We start from the raw sequence: 19,188 nt of genomic DNA on the forward strand, positions 1-19,188 counted from the left end.
TGTATTATCGTATGGCTATATTTTGTAATAATTTATTTCATTTTATGTTGTTATTTTCATTCGTTTCTAAACTTCTCAGCGTCCAACCACTTCCTACCCAACTGGTTACTATGCATACTATGTCACGAAATCGGTCAGAAACAGTTTTAATTGAGTTTATTACAAACTTAGTCTTTTCATTGGGCATACTTTACAAAATAATAACATGCTGTGTAATATCATTTCTTTTTTTTTCCCCTTATATTTTTTCCATCACATGAGAACTAGTGTAAGAGCGTCATGTGAGTCTTAGAGATCAGTTTTACGTCATAAGACGAAAACTGTAGGTTATAATACGAACAGTCATGTGGCTAGTTATCAGATGAGGGGCGGAGTTGCTTGGAAATGAATGTTATAAATATGTATGTACAACTACTACTAGTCTTATAGTTATACTAAGTTGTAGTAGTTCCAGAAGTTATTCGTTAAGAAATAAAACGCTAAAAATGTTATTTCATCGCAAATTCAATAAATTAACCATCGTTATTTTACTATTAATATTACTGTTATGTATTGCCAAAGAAGCTTACAGTTACAGTCACAATGATAGTGATACAGAGTACGATTACTTGAATATAAACAAAGAAAATCCAGAATTAAGACTTGATGACATTTTCACAGAAGATGTAGTCCACAGTTCAAAACAAAGGAAAAGGGTTGAAGATATGACATTAATGTGGAAAACTACTATTTTGCGTGTACCAGATGCAGTATGGGTTTTACAGCCGTTTCATGATGTGGGTGTAAATACCATTTCTGCATTCAAAGAACCTGAGCCTGCATCTTCGGACCATGGTTATCTAAATTTAGATGATATTAACAGGTTGTACAGAAAAGTGTTCTCAAACCAGAAGGATAAAAATTTTGCTGTCTCACTTTCAGAACGTTCGGCAAAGCTAGTGAATATGACTGACCAGTGTGAAATAGATATAACGTATACTTTAGAAAGTTTAATGGAGTTTGATGAAAGTGGAGAATGGGCATTCCAGAGTAAGTTATAAGTATTTGAACTGGTGTAGAAAATAGTGTTTTAGTAAACACTCACAGGGTTTTTGCATTCCAAACTGTTTTTCTATAGTGTAAACAACTTAAGATTTATTAATGTATTAATGCAGTTTAAAAAGAAAATTTTTTAGCAATAGACCATTAATATTATTATTAGTACATTATTGTTTGTAGTTCAACACTGAATAAATAGCCATTTTATCATGTTGGAAATCAATAGCACATGTTAATATTTAGTTATTAAACTAAGTTTAATTTCAGTGAATTACTCAACTTTTGGTGTATCTGTAATATACAAATATTACATACAATTACTGTACAATGAGACCTTTTTGTATTACTATTGATGTTACATACAGATGATTTATTCGAACAGTATAAAATTTATTTGTGGTGATGTGTTGACAGCAACATTGTTTACTTTCAGCCTGCTCTCCCATGAAGATGAGATCGCACTCACTCTGTTTATCATCTCTTCATTTCTCCATCTTTTATTACACTTGGACAATTTATTCTGGAGGATTGAAAAATCAAACACATATAGATAATGAACAATATATATTTCAAGAATGTATATAAGATGTCTAGGGTAGCTACATAAAAAACATGTATGGTAAGCAACAACAAAAATTAAGTCAAACTGTATGGGATACAATGATTAGAATACATAAGGAACTGAATCAAACTAGAAATTTTTGAGTGTGTTATTCTTCAAAGCATGGAGTCAGAGTGGAACAATGCATACACTGCAAAAGTATCTTGTATTGTTACATACGTCAGGGCTACATGTGGTTTTGGAGAAAAACAAACATATTTTTTAGCATGATTTTTCTTTTTGTACTGGGAAGAGGCCTAATGCAGTGACCTAACCAGAGCAACAGCTTATTTGAGTCAGTCGCATGTACTGTACTATGTCTCTCAAGCTTTGGTGACTGGACATCATCTACAGCCTTTCAAATATTTGTCTTATTATGCAAAAACGAAAGAATATATGGGTGGAGATGATAAAGGGTTAAGCCTAGTATGGCGTGGTTGTTAGGGCACTGAACTTGTAATTATTATGTCACAAGTTTGAATACAACCATCCAACATGTTTGCCCTTTCAGCTGTGAAGGCATTATAATGTGATGATCCATCCCCCTCCTCATTAACAAAAAGTAGTCCTGGAATTGGCGAGGGTGGTGTGTAAGTAGCTGTCTTTCTTCTAGCCTTGCACTTCTAAGTTAGGAACAGTTTTGCTGAGTAGTTTTGCATGAAATTCAACAAAAAGTGAGCAAAGCTTTTAACTTTAAAAATCCTATGAATAGAATTAAGAAGTTCATTCATCTTTTCAACACAAGTAAACACTGCAGTAAGTTCTTTACATTCTCACATACCACATGTGTAACATTGCACTTTTAAATCCGTTGATATTTGCAACAGAATGATACATTTTTTTAATTTTAATTCTCAGTGTTTGATGCTGCGGGAAAACTAACCAGTGGATTCTTAAAAGGGAGTTTCCAGTGGCTTGGAAGCTACAAGGAATGTATTGATGTATCTGCACCACAGGGTGTTATAAATGGAACAGATGTCACTTTTGGAGGCTTCAGTGGTCAGTATTGTCAAAGTAGTTGGTTTCTGAAGATTTTTGGAAAGGTAAGCTGTTGTATTAAATTAAATAATATCACTGTATTGTGTACATGTATAACAACTACCATCTAGTGTGCTTGAGAGTAAAGTTTGGTATGCAGTTATACATCTGTAATGATTTTTTGAAGTAGAATAAATAGGGTAGTATAAATAAAATAGTAATTTGTCAAGTTGTGATAAAATGCAGTAAAAGTTCCATTGCTGTTAGCCAGTTCCCTGATAATTATATTATTACATCATAATATTTGTATTCAATATACATGTATACCTGCTACAACACAACATTTTACAATGCAGATTTGGAGTTGCACAAATTATTTTTTAGCACCAGAATTGCTATAACATACTGCATGATTTGCAGTTACACAGATTTCAAATACAAAAAAAAACTTTAAGATATTAAAAAATGTGAAACAAATGTGCAATTACCCTGCAAAACAATCGTGCCAATCCTGTGAGAAAGGTTATATAGGGAAAACTGGAAGAAGCATTGACATGAGAGTTTCTTAGCGATAATATGGGAAAAGGCAGAGATTATCTAAGTGGAAATCTAATGGTTGCCAATAAAGAACTGTTCTGAAGGTGTAGAAAATTACCAAAAAGAAAACAATAAATTTGTTTGGACAAAAAAAAGGTAGTTTTTGCAAGAAAATTGGAAACTAATAATGTTATAAAATTAAAATTAGATAGCAATTTTGAAAATATGTAATTTAATTTTTTCTTTTCTTTTTATTGTTATAATCTATGAATATTATTCTGAGAAATAATTAATATGATATAAACTGGGGAAAAAAAGTAGAAAGTATAAATGATGTTAAATGTAAATTAGAATATACTGAAGGTAGTGGTTTGAATCTATTACATATAAATATTAACAATATTCACAATAAGTATGATTATTTTTGTATATTTGTTGGCAAAGTTTTGATATTGTTAGATATCTTAATAATCACAGACATTTTTAAAAGAATGTGAAATACAAGGCTCGGCATGGGCAGGTGAGTAGGGTGCGAGTTGTGGGTTTGAATCCCCGTCACACCAAACATGCTCACCCTTTCAGCCGTGGAGGCATTATTATGTGACGGTCAATCCCACTATTCGTTGGTAAAAGAGTAGCCCAAGAGTTGCCAGTGGGTGGTGATGACTAGCTGCCTTCCCTCTGATCTTACACTGCTAAATTAGGGACATCTAGTGCAGATAGCCCTCGTGTAGCTTTTTGCAAAATTCATAACAAACATGAAATCCAAAATTATGATTTGGAAAGTTTTTTAAAAAGTGTATAAATGTAGGAGTAATGAAATAGCTGGAGTATTTTTAATTGTTAGAAGTAGTGAAATTAAGATTGGAAGATGCAGAAGTATTACTATTTATTGTTGAAATAGATGATTGTAAAGGTTTAATGCTTCCAATTTATAGATCTCCAAATTATAATTCTTATAATTACAATATATTAAATGTATTAAACACTTGTATGCATGTAGTATGTCTTGTTGATATAAATATTAAAGAAAGGCATAATGAAAACAGTAATCTGATAAATGATTATCAGAATTTTTTATAGTTTAATGGATTTCAACAAAATATAAATGTTAATACAAGAATGGAGATGTGGAAAGTTAATTAAACCATGTTCCCACAAACTAACAGATATAAATGTAACAAGTTATTTGATTCAAGAAAAAATATCAGATCATAGGATTATATATATTGGTAAATTTAAAAAGCAGTATAAAAACAATAAAACAAAGTATGAAAAAGAATATAGATAATGTTTTAGTGAGTAATAAAATTAAAATAAACAGGGTTACAAATGATACAATTACAGTTGGGAAGAGCTCTTAAGCCTGAAAGATCCTGGGGTTATCTATAAAAAAAAAAAAAATGGTTCGTATGTCAAATGAAATTTTTACAAAATAAGTTTGAGATTAAAATTGAAGAGAAATTCTAATATTTTAGATTTGATAAGAGAGAAGGATAATTTATGGCATAAGTATAAATGTCAGAAGAATGAAATCAATGGAGCACTTTACAAAGTAAAAAGAAATTCTATAACATGCTTTATAAGGAGGGCTTAAAGAATTACCGTAGAAAAACATTTGCTAATATTCAGAGTAATATGAAGGAAACTTGGAAATACATTAATGAATTAGTAGATAATTGTGCTAGTGATGTATCATTTGATGAGAAAATAAAACTCTTGAGTACAAACATAAGTATTACAGATTTGGCAAATAATTTTAATAAATAACTTATCAACAAGATACTGTAAAAATTAATCATAATAATAAAGATAATAATAACTATATCACAAATAGAAATAATTATTTTAAGAGTGTATTCTCACAAGTTGATACAATTTATTTCCCTCCAGTAACAGATGAAGTTATTAGTATAGTAAATGTAATGGATGTAAACAAAGGATCCGGAATTGATGGCCTTTAGTTATGTTACATAAAATTATGTATTAATATATAAAATTAGCAAAGATTGTAAAGTGCCTATTAGATTTAATCTATTGGGAGGGAAAAATACCTGATGGGTTTTAAATATCAATTTTAAAACCTATATATAAGTTGAGAGTGAAAATCTGTTAAAGAGCTCTAACAATTTAACCTTAGAGGAGCATGGCATCTGAGATAAACTGCTACAACACATTTCATTGTTCAGGTGTCAACTAAAGTAGCAGGACATTGCCAAGAGAACAGCCAAGAAGTAATTTATTAATATACAAAATAATAAATTCAATGATTACCTGAATCATACAATAAATAGCTAGAATATTGGTTTTGGAATTAAGATATTAAAATTTTATTTAAAAGAACAACATAGTAAATGTACTATGAGATGTGCCTAACACAACTACTCTCACTTTAACTTCTGTCACTTAACAAAGCAAAAGAAGTAGGCAACAGATAGCAATAAATAAAGTTAAATCTTTTGTAAAAAGCCAAAAAGTAAACACAGTAAGCCTCTAGAAAGTTTACTAATAATACTAAGACTTAAAAAATATAGTTACAACATTTGTAGATGTGGCAAAGAAAGTAATTAGCAAAATTTGATTTAACTTAAGTAATGACATAATGTCATACAATATACAAAACTGTTTTATAGCTAGTGTTAACAATAAGAGCTTTAATTAATGGAAAGTAAAACCAGCTATTACAATTAAACAATTTCCCAAAGAATTGAGGTGTAGACATGAAAGTTATGAAACGGTTGTGATATTTGGAAAAACTTCTATACCCATTATTAGTAGCAAAAATATTGAATTTCCCACAGAACTGAATGCATTTTGTTTTTAAAATAAGGTAGAAGAAACCTTATTTGTGAAAAAGGAGCATAAGTTTACAAGTTCTATCCAAGAAGTCTTGCATGGTTGAACAAATTTTATCATATTTAATAAGCTATGAATAGTAAACATCATAACATAATCTATTTGGAATATTTGTATTTAGAAATAAAGATTATAACTTCAAAGTTTAAAGCCACTGTTGTATTAATAATCTTGAACTTCAGTGTTTGATTAATCATGCCAGTATCTAAATCCAGACATTGTGCTTTATATTTAGTGAAATAACTTTTTTTTTTCTAGAGTGAGCTCCAGTGGGTAAATTTGTTTGGCAGTTTTGAGACTTCAGATTACCTCTCAGTCTATTTTTGTTTCTGTCTTTTATAGTTTTTTGGCTCCTCCCATATGTTTTTGTTTTGTTTCTTGACAAAGTAAGATAAAGAAAAAAAAACTTTATATCTTTGTATTCATTCCTGAGCTCTTATAACTGCCTGTCTTATTTGGAACAATATAAATGTCATAATGATTAAATCTCTGTTATAATTCAGTGACCTTAAGTTTGCTAATATTTTACTGTATTCAATAATTCTACAAAATGAGAGGATTGGTAATAGACATAAATTTTTAATTGGTTGAATTTCACATAACAGCATAAACCATATGATAAGCTTTTGTTTTCATAATACAATATTTTGATCATATAAACCTAATACATGCTCAATATTTTTAGGCCAATATCCCACTTAATATTGGTATATGTGTGCCAAGCAGTTGCAGAAGTGACAAAATTCAAAAAGAAATCAAATCATTGTGGAAGAAGATAGGTATTCATATTCCTCTTTTTTTATTATTTTAATTTGTCAATTATATTTGTTACAAGACAATAATATTAGGATTATTGTATTTTTAAACACTACATCCTTTAATCTTTAAGTTTTCCAAGAAGAAGAGTGTGCAATAATATCTGAACCAACCTGTCTTCACTGGCTGGTATATTACAAACATAGCAGTAGTCAGAATGCTACGTATTTAAGCCATTTGTTAGAATGACAGTTGATAACACCTTTGCTGGAGAAGCTTGATTATGATTAATTATGTTTGTCATAAGGCAATAGCATTAGGTTTATTGTATTTTTAAATACTATGCTTGTTGTTCAGTCCCTAAGGGTTTTCCCAAAATAATTATAGTATTTCAACCATTGTATGTGTGGCATAAGCTTTGATATTGACCAAATGTGTCATCAGCAATGAATATAGCAGACATAATGTGGTTTAGATTATATTATACATTTCTCAGAAAAGCCCTAAGAGACAAAAGAAAAAATGTTTCTAAACATACTGCGAGCCTAATACCATTTTCATATGGCTGTCGTAATTGATTTTAATCGTGTCTCTCCAGAAAAAAACATTTATACCATAACAACTTATTTAGTATTTACTGTAGAATACTTTCAGACTATTTTTTCATTGCTACATTTTATTTTAATCTAAGTATTACAAAAACACTTCAAATATTGTTAGACTGATTACAGTATTTGAAGTATTTTTGTAGTAAATTAAATGCATTGGCACTTTACCAAGACAAAATGTAGTAAAGAATTTTTTCTTTGACATAAAACTATTAAAATAATTGCTTCAGATTACATCACTCACCTTTCCACAGAATAAATAGTGAATCGGTGCTACAGGTGAAACATTTTGTTACATGTGAAAAGCCATTGTAAGAGCTCTCCCTCCTTCATATGATAATGTGAACTGCACTAGTCTGGTGCAGTCAGCATTATACTATATCCCTCCACAAACAGAGGGTGACATATTCTCCTTATGCAGTATTACTGGTGAGAACTTTGTGTAAATCAAAAGCTGATTCATTTCCTTGGCACAACACTCTTAAGACAAACAAACTATTTGTGAAGGCTTGAGCTTCAGAATATAGTTATATCACTTATATGAAGCTATACTGTAACTCAGGTTTGAGAATATTTTGTTCACTTGAGGCAGCAGGAGAAGCATAACTAAGGGACTTCGCTTTTGGTTAAAACTGCTTTTCCAAGTTAATCATTTATGTTGTTACTTTGGTAAGAGTCGATTTTCAGTGATTGGTGGGAGTTAATAAATTCATAACCTATTGAAACTTGACTACAGATATGCATCTTTGCTGGATTAGAACAAGTTTCAACACATTATTATAGTTATTATAAAAATGTTCTTTTTTATAAAGGTACATATACCTAAGAATAATTTTGCCCAAACAATGAAGTGTATAACAGCTATCTGAGAATATAATTGTATTTGTGTCATTTTGGAAGTAGGTTACTGAAATGTTATTAACAACTTCCTCTGTTTGTTTATATTTATTCTTATTTTAAAAGCTTTCACTGTCTTCTATGAAGCTCCTTTTTTTTATATACATTTGTCACATCGACACAGAAGTATCTTATAAGTGTGAACTTTTTATTGTTTGAATTACTTGCATGTAGATCTTAAGTTTTATTTTACTTGTTTAGGTATTCATTTTATCTTACAAAAATACAGCCAAATTTGCACTTTTTCTCGCTTCCTATTTTAATTTCATGTCTTTTTATAGTACATGTATAACATTAAATAATGTTTTGAACTACCAGAGTTACAGAAAAATATTACAATGAAAGAATAAACCACACTTTTATGTGTTGTAGGCGGATAAAACATAAACATTGCTATAAAAAAATCTGAACTTCTTTTCATACATTCCTCATATCTGTATTTCCAGGTAGTATCCCTATCCTAAATGGAGTAACAAAAAATCTTTCTCCGAGCCGAGTGGTATGCAAGTCAGATTCTATTCCATGGAAAACTGGAGACATTGTAGTCTTGTAAGTGTGTAGATAACAGAATAATCAGGGAGAAGAGTGTCTAAATATTAAGATTTACCTGTTTATAGTCATATTAAGAAAGGGATTGTGAGTTAATTATAAGAAAATTTGAGAAAAAAAAATTAATGCTTCCAGAAAATAAAGCTTTTTTATTTAACTGCAAAACTTCAGTCTAATTTATGATAAATAGAACATTTGTTGATAAAAGCTTAGCGGCAAAATGTTAGGTCTTTGAGTATGGTGTTCTCAGATTAACTGATTTTCTCTCAAAGAAGTAAGGTAAGTCCACTTTATAATGGGAGGATCAAGCAAGATAAACCACAAAGTAGTCTAAGTGTAAATAAGCTGACTTGAGTTTTATCTTGAGGAAGATAATCAGACTTAACATAATGTGTAAAAGAAAAAGTGAACTATTTTTATTCATCAATACACATAAAATAAAGTGTACATACTTGCTTAGGAAACAAGGCAGTTTCCTTTTACTGAATCTGTGATTAGAATAACAGATTTCTTTCCCTCAAGACACCTTCCTGCTAACCTACTCACTTCAGAAACTTGGTAGAACTGTTTTGATTCAATGCTCCTTACCGAACAGGAAATATTGGACTTACTCGTAGTCAATAATGCTACCAAGATGACTGATCATTCTCATTCAACATAAGGGAGGCTATAACTTCTGGGTATTGTCTGCTTACTAGTGAAGGACACTGGTGTTGTTGACCTTCTTGTGCAACATGCAGAGTTATAGCAAAATTCCCATTGACAGAGCAGGTATTATTGGTAGAGAACAACAAAGAAACAATTATAATTAAAATGGAGTGAACAGTTTTCTGGAACGTGTGTTATGCAAACATTCCACAGGCTCAAAATGAACTATAAATATTTAAAATTTATACATTAAAATAAAAAAAGTATAAAATGCATGCTTACTAGATTTGTTACTTTTTTTTTTATAAAAACATAGTTCAAAAAGGCCATTAATAAGCCAACTACATGATATTTCCAACTAAACTATATTTTACTGCTTAAACCACTGTTTACTCTATATCAGTCATACTCTATCATACTCTAAAGGTTACCTGTAGTTTTTTGGTTTTTTTTCAAACCTGGAGTACAAGGCTGTAATAACAAAACCACTAAAAGGGAATGAAAATCACTGGGGAAACAAAACATAGATAATTATGTTCTTTATGGATGATATTTTCTAAGCAAATATAAACCTATGCTTTGGAATGGCCAGAAAAATTATAAAAAAATTGATAAGTGTGATGTTTGCAGGTTAGGAGACTCCACAGAACTGTGCAGAAATGGAATTAAAAAAAAATTCATTTATCTTTGCAAATGTTACTAAATAAGTGTTACAAAATTGAAAATTATCATTTGTAAAATATTTCTGGATTAAAAATAGCTAAAAGAGTTAGAACTATTATTTTACTTAAACTTTGAAATTGGTTAGGCAGGTGTACTCTTGATACCTGAATGATAATTTGTGGTCCATATACGGTTTATGTAATTCCTCATCATAGTATTTACTTACAAATAAAATGGTATGCTGCATATCTAAAAAGAAAAATATTTTTTTTTCTTTGAATGATTAATATATGATAACTGTGAGTTTGTATTTAAATATGTAGTGACTCAAGTTTATCTAAAACTTCCAGCATGTGGGAATATGTTGTGCTTTTTTGTGAAATTACACGTTCATCTGTTGCTGTTGCTCTGTTAATCATGAATTTTCTTTTTCCATTCTAAACAGTTGGTGATTTGTACCAATCCTAACAGAACCTCGGAAAGAATGGTATCAAAATTTTTAATGATCACCACACACACAAGTAATTAATTCCCTTACAACAATATAAAGCTGATAATGTTATGTACTTGTTTAAGATTTGTAAAACTTTCATAACTACTATTTCAGGGTTCTGTTTTCCATTATTGGAGCCTTACTAGTAATGGGCACTACATATGATGTCTTCCAAAGATTCTATTTTGACAAGAGAGAAAATAAAGTTTGCACTAATAACCAATTAGGGGAAGAAAAACATCCTATTGACCAATCAGATTCTACTGCTGTGCAGTCTAAACCAGGGAATGTTGAAATTACTATCAGCAGTCCACATTCAGCTCACTTTTCTAATCCTGAATGTAATGAAGCTGTCAATACCATCAATAATGAATTGGAAGTATATGTCCCAACAGAAGCAGCGAAATCTGATTTTGATGTCGTTAGAAGTGATTCTCTCACAGAGAGCTTCTTTCCCAAACCACGGAAATCAGCACTTTTAGGTAAGCATTGAAACCTACTAATCATACTGTTTTTACCGCAATAATGCTTGTAAGTTTTTTATGGTTGGCATCTTTCCCACTTTAATCTAAAAGATCTTACTACATTATGAAATGTATTGGATGTCTTCCAATCGTAAAGAATGGAAATTTCATGCATCACTTATTTCCTGTAAATATCAACATTAAAAGGAGCTTGGTATGTGATCATACTTTTATCCCCCTTTTGTTATTCATATGCAACTGTACTTTCTCTGTTTTCTACTCAAATAACATTCATATACATATGCTGAATGAATATAGAAAGAATTATGTTTATTACTTTCCAGCAGGAGCAAGTGCCAAAAACAAAATTTTGCTTGGTAACTTGTATTTTGAATGTGCTTTCTTCACCAAGTGAACAAATACCTTGTTATTTCACCAAATGCATAGTGTAATTGTTAGCATAATGATCATTAATATCCTAAAGTTTTATAATTTTCCTGTACTGAAAATATATTTCTGATAAGTACAAGTACTTACCTCCTCTTACGTAGATAGCTATTCTCGTTCAGTAGTACTCTCTATATGCAAAATATTTTTTGCATGCCACAAGCCTTGAGCTCCCATGTACCTTACCACCATATTGCCTGGAATCATCTGGTCATGATCTATATCGACTATTTTACGGTGATGGCTTATATCAGTCATCAAGGTGATATCCATTCTCGTTCTCTTTGTGGTCAAACCATAGATCTCCTTTTTTTTAGGCTCACACACTCGATATTCATTCCTTACTTGCAATGTTCTAGGTGCATTCAATCTTGTTGCGGATCATTTTTCTGTCCCAACAAAGTATATCCAGTGGCTATGCCTTCAGTGGGGTACTCCTCACCTGGATGCATTTGCCACATCCCTCAATACCAAGTTACGTATGTTTGGTCTCTGGTTCCTCATCCACTTGATCTGGCTATCGATGCATTCAGTCAAGAATGGACCAACAAATACCCGTATGATTATCCTCCCATCTGTCTTCTTTCCAGTGTGATTTCGATCATCCATGCCACTCTGTGTCAAGCACAATCGTGGTTTCTGCGGCTGCTCCAGCTACAGTCTGACCCACCATTACTTCTTCCTCTTACTCCATCCCTTCTACATCAGTCTTGGTACTCTGCATTTCATCCAGCCCTTCATATCCTCTGTCTTCATGCATGGTTTCTATCCAGTCCCTGGGGAGGAGATCTGGTTTGTCTCCGCGGGTCACTTCTTTGTCAGCTTATTCCATTCGTCCTTCCTCTGGGGATGCTTCTTTGTTTTTCCCTCGCACTGGTCCCTCCACCTATTCAGTGTGGGATTCTACCTATTTATGTGAGCGAAGGTAATGTATTGCATCGGAAGTTACAATTTTACTATACTGAAAATATATTTCCTATAGGTACTTATCACCTCTCAAACTTCCCACCCTTCCTCCCCACTGAAAACTGGTGCTTCCATTTTCTGCCAAAACTCCAAGTGATAATTCGGTAGAATAGAATAGAGGGAGTCACATGCATCAGTAGAGTGTGTCACACTCCTGTTGGTGGAGGGTTGTCACATGATGTTTCACATACAAGATGCAGTTGAACCATTTGATTGTAAGGTATGTGAGAGCTCAAAGCTTGTGGCATGTGAAAAACATTTTGCATATAGAGGGCAACATTGAATGAGAATAGCTGTTTATAAGTCATTTTGGACTAGAAACAGTGAACGAAAATGATTTGAAAATAGAATTACAAAATACAAAGCAAATCAAGTTTTACCCATCTATTTTTTTGGATCCTTGCTTTAAAATAGGATTTTCATAGAGTAACAAACAAAGCAGGCAGGGTTTGATAGGGAAAGCACTATCTCTCAAAGTTTACTATCACATTTGGTTGAAAATAGGTTAAATGGAAATGACATAGATATGTTCTCCCCACCTGTGAAAAATTTATTGCAGGAGATTCAACTCATTCTGAAATTGCTTTAGTGAAATATCTGCAAGCCCCTATGGCACTAGTGACAGTGGACAAACAGATAATGAAAAAGATGTTGCTGTCATGTGTGAAATTAATTTCTGTTTATCTCTGCCACTTTCAAAGCAAATGTCTAATCCATTATTTTGTTCAACTGAACAGAAACATTTCCATAATCTATGAGTTAGCACAAAACTAGGGTTGCTTGTGACTAATTATTTAGTAAGAAATTAAAGTTAAATTAACTATACTGATAAAGCTTAAAATGATTGTTTATTCACTTAAAATACTAGAATTATTTCAATTTACCTTAACTTTAACAAGATTTTATTCCCTACAATTAAGTATCAATGTCTTTATTTAAAGAGGTTTTTCTGTAGTATCATATTCCTAGCAAACTATATTCTAAACTTTTATAACTTTTGTAACCATATTACAATTCAAATAGTGTTAATTGGGTAGAAATGTGAAGAAAAGTTGAAAAATCAATTTGTCTTTGCCTATATATGCAAGTCTAATACAGCCACCTCATATGAGTATCTGATAATTCACATACTTAGCTAACAGACAATGCAGTGTACCTTGTTTAGATGGTAATGATGTTGAAGTGACATGAATAATTACTTTGTAATGTATATACACTTTGCAGCTGGTGCAACATGATTAGTGTGTGTGTTAGACAGTAGATTATAATGAAAAATTCAAGTTACTGTCAGATTTTAATTTGTATGTATTGGCTGGATTCTTTACAGTCAGTGTCTGTGACTTGTCAGCAATAAATTTCAACAATAAACAAACAACATACAATCCACTTGTTTTAATATGACATATTAAAACAAGTCAAACATATATACAAATGTTTGTTATACAATTGTATCCAGAGCTTCAGTAATTGTCTCTTTTACATCAAAGTCCACAGAGGCTGGTTCAATTACTTTAGAACACAATTGACAAGATGAATTATTCTTCTCTACTCTGTTGTTACAATACAATCTGTGATAATTTCACTTAAATTGTCACTATACATGCTCTTTATAACTAAAGATTACACAGTCTAGGTCTACCTATTTATCTAACTATCTTTATAACTAACTCAAACTACATTTTGTACTCATATTTATAGCTTGACTAAGACCTCGAATACTGTACACACTACCAGATATTATAATGCAATAGTACTCGGTTGAAACAAGAAGAAAACTTAGAAGTTTCTAGTAACATAATGCAATAATACAAACCCCAATTCACAACAATTGAACTACTCAACGTATGATTCACATACAGTTAACAAATCTGCGATAAACTATCGCTGCTGAACAGAACTAAATTTAACACTCATACTGTACTTAATCCATCTAAATCATAACACTTGCATTAAAATTAAACATTTGTGTACATCTAAAAATTACTATTAAGCAAATGACACGTGAACACATTTTACTTAACAAAGAAGTTACAAATGATTTTGGTCTAGTATGGCTTGGTGGTTAAGATGCTTGACTTGTAATCTGCAAGTCGTGGAATCGAAATCCATAGCTGAAAGGACAAGCACGTTCAGCACTGGATTTCGATTCCATGACCTGCAGATTACAATCCCACTATTCATTTGTAAAAAATTATACCAAGAGCTGGTGGTTGGTGCTGCCAATCTGTTGTCTTCCCTCTGGTTGGCTGTTCAAAGTTAGGAATGGTGGCTGATAGCCTTAGTATCTTTGCCATAAACATAACAAACATGGGTGATTTGCCTGTGTTACAGTCTCATTGTACCAACTGTGTTTGGTCTTATTATAATATCAAAAGTTTCACCAGTATGGTATTCAAAATTCACTACTATGTAAAATTTGATACAATATACTAACAAACTAATGGTGATTCTTTGATAGATTATTTAGGCAGAGTATGTATGATGAAACTTAGCTGAATAAATGGCATTCAACTACATTTCAAACTAATGATGAATTGTTAAAAAAGTGGAGCAAGGGCTTGATGTAATCTTGTAACAATCAGCACATCATCTCAGTTATCTGTACTTACATTAATAACAATAATGTAATTAATTTTATCAGTATCTATACTTTTTACTGTGTATCTGACAGAGAATATAGTACAATAGTATTTGTTTTGTAATTGTATGTGGGTTAACGTTAACTTAACTAGGTGTTAAAGAATAGAAAATTAATTTTTAAGTAAACCATATAAAAGGTTTGAAATATAAAAAAAAAGTTTTAGAAAAGCATGTATAGGAGAACAGTGTAGGTCTAACTTGAAAGGCTGAGCCTCGTATGGAACATGGTCACATTTTTACCAATCTATTTTTGCATGTTACATACTTCTTTGTTCAATGATCATAAGGACCTTTGTTATGCTGACGACTGAAGGATATTTCTTGGAAGTTTGTATTAACCATTAGTTTAACTGTATCTGGACCTGTTTCTGAAAAGTTGTACGATAAAAATATTTTTTAAAGAGTGTTGACCGTAGTGAAACTTGTTTTCTGTCTTCTTTTTTTTTTTGGTATGTGTAAAACAAATTTGGTGTTTCAATTACATTGTAACTTGTAAGTTTAGTACATTATTTTGAGTTTAATAAGACTTTGTGATCTTTTAGTTCTCTTTTTGTATAAATTTATTTCCAAGGGCCATTTATAAAAATAGGAACTTTTACAAAAACTGGATCTTTCATATAAAATTCCAAATTTTCATTTATCTGAAACTACCCATACATAGATATGAGGCAATCAGCAAAACAAAGTAATGAGGAACATAAATATGTTTATGCAAAACTTTATAAAAACTCAATTTCTTTCCATAATATATATATGTGTACTAATTATACTGACAATATTTTTTTAATTACATTCCACTTTGTCATCAAAAACAAATCAAATAAATTAATTAATAATAGTTAATATGGAAATAGATGTTACATTTTTGCTCTTACTTACTTCCCTAGGTGCTATCGGGGATATTCTTCTGTGTTTTTCTGTGTACACTAATGGAGCAAAGTTACTGGATGCTACCCCACCTAAAGGTCAACTTGGTTGTGTGCACGGCATTCGATTTCTCAGCATGTCTTGGGTTATATTGGGTCATACTTACCTATTTGGGTATCCTCTCTTTGGTAAGGATGCTCTTTCATATTAGTATATTCATAGTAACTTTCATTTTCCAGTATTAATGTTTGATGGAATAAGTTTTCTCCAGAAGTTACCTGTCTGTCATAGTTAAGGTATTAGGTTGTTTGCCAGTTTTCCATTAGTAAGGTAACATAAATGTTTTGATGTAAATAAATTGTTTATTTTTAAAATCCTCACTGATATCTAGCTGGTCAACTTTCTTTAAATCAAAAGCATTTGATATAATACCAATCTATTTTCAAGTCTATGTGTGGTAATTTTTTTGTCTGCTTTATATATATATATTAATTCTTTAGATTATATCTAAATCTTGGTTAAATACCTTGATACTAATGCAGGGTTTTGACTCTTAAAGCTTCTAATGTGTACTATTCAATAGATGGTAAATTCAAATAGTGCAAAAAAAGAAATATTCAGCTAGTGACAATCAATGATGCAGATGATTAATAATTGTGCTTAAAAGTTTTAAATATTGATTATAATATTCACACTACAACTTCCTCTTTCCATAGAATCTTAATTTCAGAAAATGAAATCCTCTAACTGATCAGCCATGTTTAGTAATTAGCTTTTACTTTTTAGGAACTTGTTTACAAAATGGCACTTACTTTTTTTTTCTCTCTCTTATTAGAAAATTTTCTAGAAGTTTTGGAACTGGTTAATACAAGAGCATTTGAGGCTGTTATACAGGGACCATTTTCTGTTGACACATTTTTTCTTTTGAGGTAAGTAACAACCAATATTACTTTCTATACAGTTGTATTTAAGAGAAATAAAACTAAATGTTACTCAAATAAAAACAGAATAAAATTCAACTATTGTGACTGACTTTTGGAAAAAATCACTTTATAATTTTTTTAATTCTTATAATATTTTAATACAATTATAGGCAAGAATGCAGATATATGTTGTGATTGCTCATTGAAGTGTTGCATTAGTTTGAAACAGAGTATTTTTAATGTCTAGTATAACATATCTTTTTTTTTCTGTTGTGACATTGGCAGTAGCAATCTACAACATGTACAGACTTTGATATTTAATGTGGGTTTATGCCAGGTATGGCTTGGTAGTTAGTGTGCTCAAACTTTGAAATTGAGGGTTTGTTTCACATCCCATTGCCATAAAAATGTGCTCCATACTTTGGGGCCATGGGTGCTCTTGCCTAGATATCTTTCTCATTTTAAAATGAGGGAGAGCTGTGTACATATAGGTTTTGTGTAATTTTGCTTGAAAATTCTGAAAATAAATAAATAATATAGTTTACAAAATAAGTTTTAAATCAGAATATTACATAATTACTGTTTAACTTATCTTTATAACTGTAAATATATTATCTCATAATTTTTTTATGCTAATGATGAATTTTCAACTTGTGTTACTACTGGATCTTCAGCAAAACAGTTAAAGCTTTGTCCTTACAATTCCAATATTAAATGCCTAATTCAAAATCCAGGTAAACTAGTTATTTGTAGATGTTATTAGTCACCTCTAATTTTTAAGCTGCTTCCTATTAATGAATATTTCTTCTTTAAGTATCCCTCTATAAAATATTTTTTCTTAGTTCTAATAATACTTTTGTGAATAGCACTGTCCATTGAAGTGCACTTTGTGTAGTGTCTTAGTTTTGAAAGCTGTACTTGTATGAATCTTGTATATCCATGTTTATTGTTGTTTTTTATTAAGTTCAAACAAAATATTGAAAAAGTTTTATGCATTGTAGATTGCTTGGAAAAATGTTCCAAAGATAAAATACTGATTAATAAAGAACTTTATCTTAAAAATGATAATTGAGTGTTAATTCAATAGTGAAAAAAACTAACTATATCTTGAAATCAGGACCCAAACTTGTAAACATTTTATTTTTAAGGATACTTTGTGTGAGGAGTTTTAATAATGAAAATTATAAAATTAGGCCTAATTTTTATATAAAAAACTAGATAATTAATTGGTTTCATCCTTTCAATAAGTCATAGAATTTTGGAAGCATTGACTTTTATTTACTACATATCCATGCAATGTGAAAAGAAGCTGAGAGTATCTTGAATAATAGTTAATATATTTAATAAATTTATTGTACTTGGTTACTATCTCTTCATGTGCATGATATTTAATTGGCTTTTAGCTGAAATCTTCAGACACTGCCTAATGTGACATCTCATTTGTCTATTTATAGTTATAAAATATATATAATTCTATTTGGGTATGCGACTGTACACCGTTATTACATAAACATACTCAGAATATTGTTGAGTTGTATGCAAACTTTTGCCTTTATGAGGCTGCCAAGTTTGAATTTCTCTGGTGTATCATACATGTATATTACATCCCTTAAGTTTGGTGCAAAAATTCTACTACTAAATTTTTCAGAAGCAAATTAAAAATGCTTAACTTAGAAAATGGTGGTTTTATAAAGAAGTGGTATACTGATTTTATGAGAAAATATTTTCAATACTGATATTTTTAAAAGTTGAATATTCAGCTGAGAAGTATTTTAATTTAGCTTTAGTGTATACTTTTTCCAGCACTGTAATTAGGTGTTGCCAGCTATAAAGAACAAAAAATCATCAGAGATTTGTGTAATTGATCTGTTGTTTCATAAAGTTCTCTTAAAATTTGTTTATAATCATTAAATAACAAGGAGACTTCTATAATTTCATAATTATATAAATTAAAAATCATCTTTATTTGTGTATTCATAGAATGACACATGAGCTAACATCGTCAGTAATAATGAATAATGTTATGGCAGTACATGTATGTACACAAGGTAAGAACCTATAACTGTAGTATCTGTTCCAAATTTACTTACAATTAGTTGTATCAAGATCATGTAGGTAGTCTGTATAATTGCAGTCATCCTCATAATGTTTGGTGTATTCACACTCATACTTCCAGTGTTGGATGATTTTATGTATATTTGATTTGTTCTTATATACTGATTATCATATCTCTTCATGTCAAAGTATTAGCAGAATT

The 19,188-nt window shown here is 30.7% G+C and overlaps 1 protein-coding gene across 1 annotated transcript in view; it reads left to right on the forward strand.

Annotated features, from left to right (window-relative positions):
- The first annotated feature begins 347 nt into the window (after positions 1-347).
- The window catches only part of LOC106461211 (O-acyltransferase like protein-like), a 40,245-nt gene continuing 21,404 nt past the window's right edge, over positions 348-19,188 (forward strand). Inside the window, exons 1-7 of the mRNA XM_013921007.2 lie at positions 348-1,029; positions 2,498-2,682; positions 6,696-6,789; positions 8,718-8,820; positions 10,739-11,106; positions 16,029-16,196; positions 16,844-16,937. Of these exons, the coding sequence (XP_013776461.1) occupies positions 486-1,029; positions 2,498-2,682; positions 6,696-6,789; positions 8,718-8,820; positions 10,739-11,106; positions 16,029-16,196; positions 16,844-16,937 (1,556 nt within the window). The 5' untranslated portion in view covers positions 348-485. The remainder of the gene's footprint in view (positions 1,030-2,497; positions 2,683-6,695; positions 6,790-8,717; positions 8,821-10,738; positions 11,107-16,028; positions 16,197-16,843; positions 16,938-19,188) is intronic.

Source organism: Limulus polyphemus, unplaced genomic scaffold (genome assembly GCF_000517525.1).
Source record: "Limulus polyphemus unplaced genomic scaffold, Limulus_polyphemus-2.1.2 Scaffold914, whole genome shotgun sequence".
NCBI classification, from domain to species: domain Eukaryota; kingdom Metazoa; phylum Arthropoda; class Merostomata; order Xiphosura; family Limulidae; genus Limulus; species Limulus polyphemus.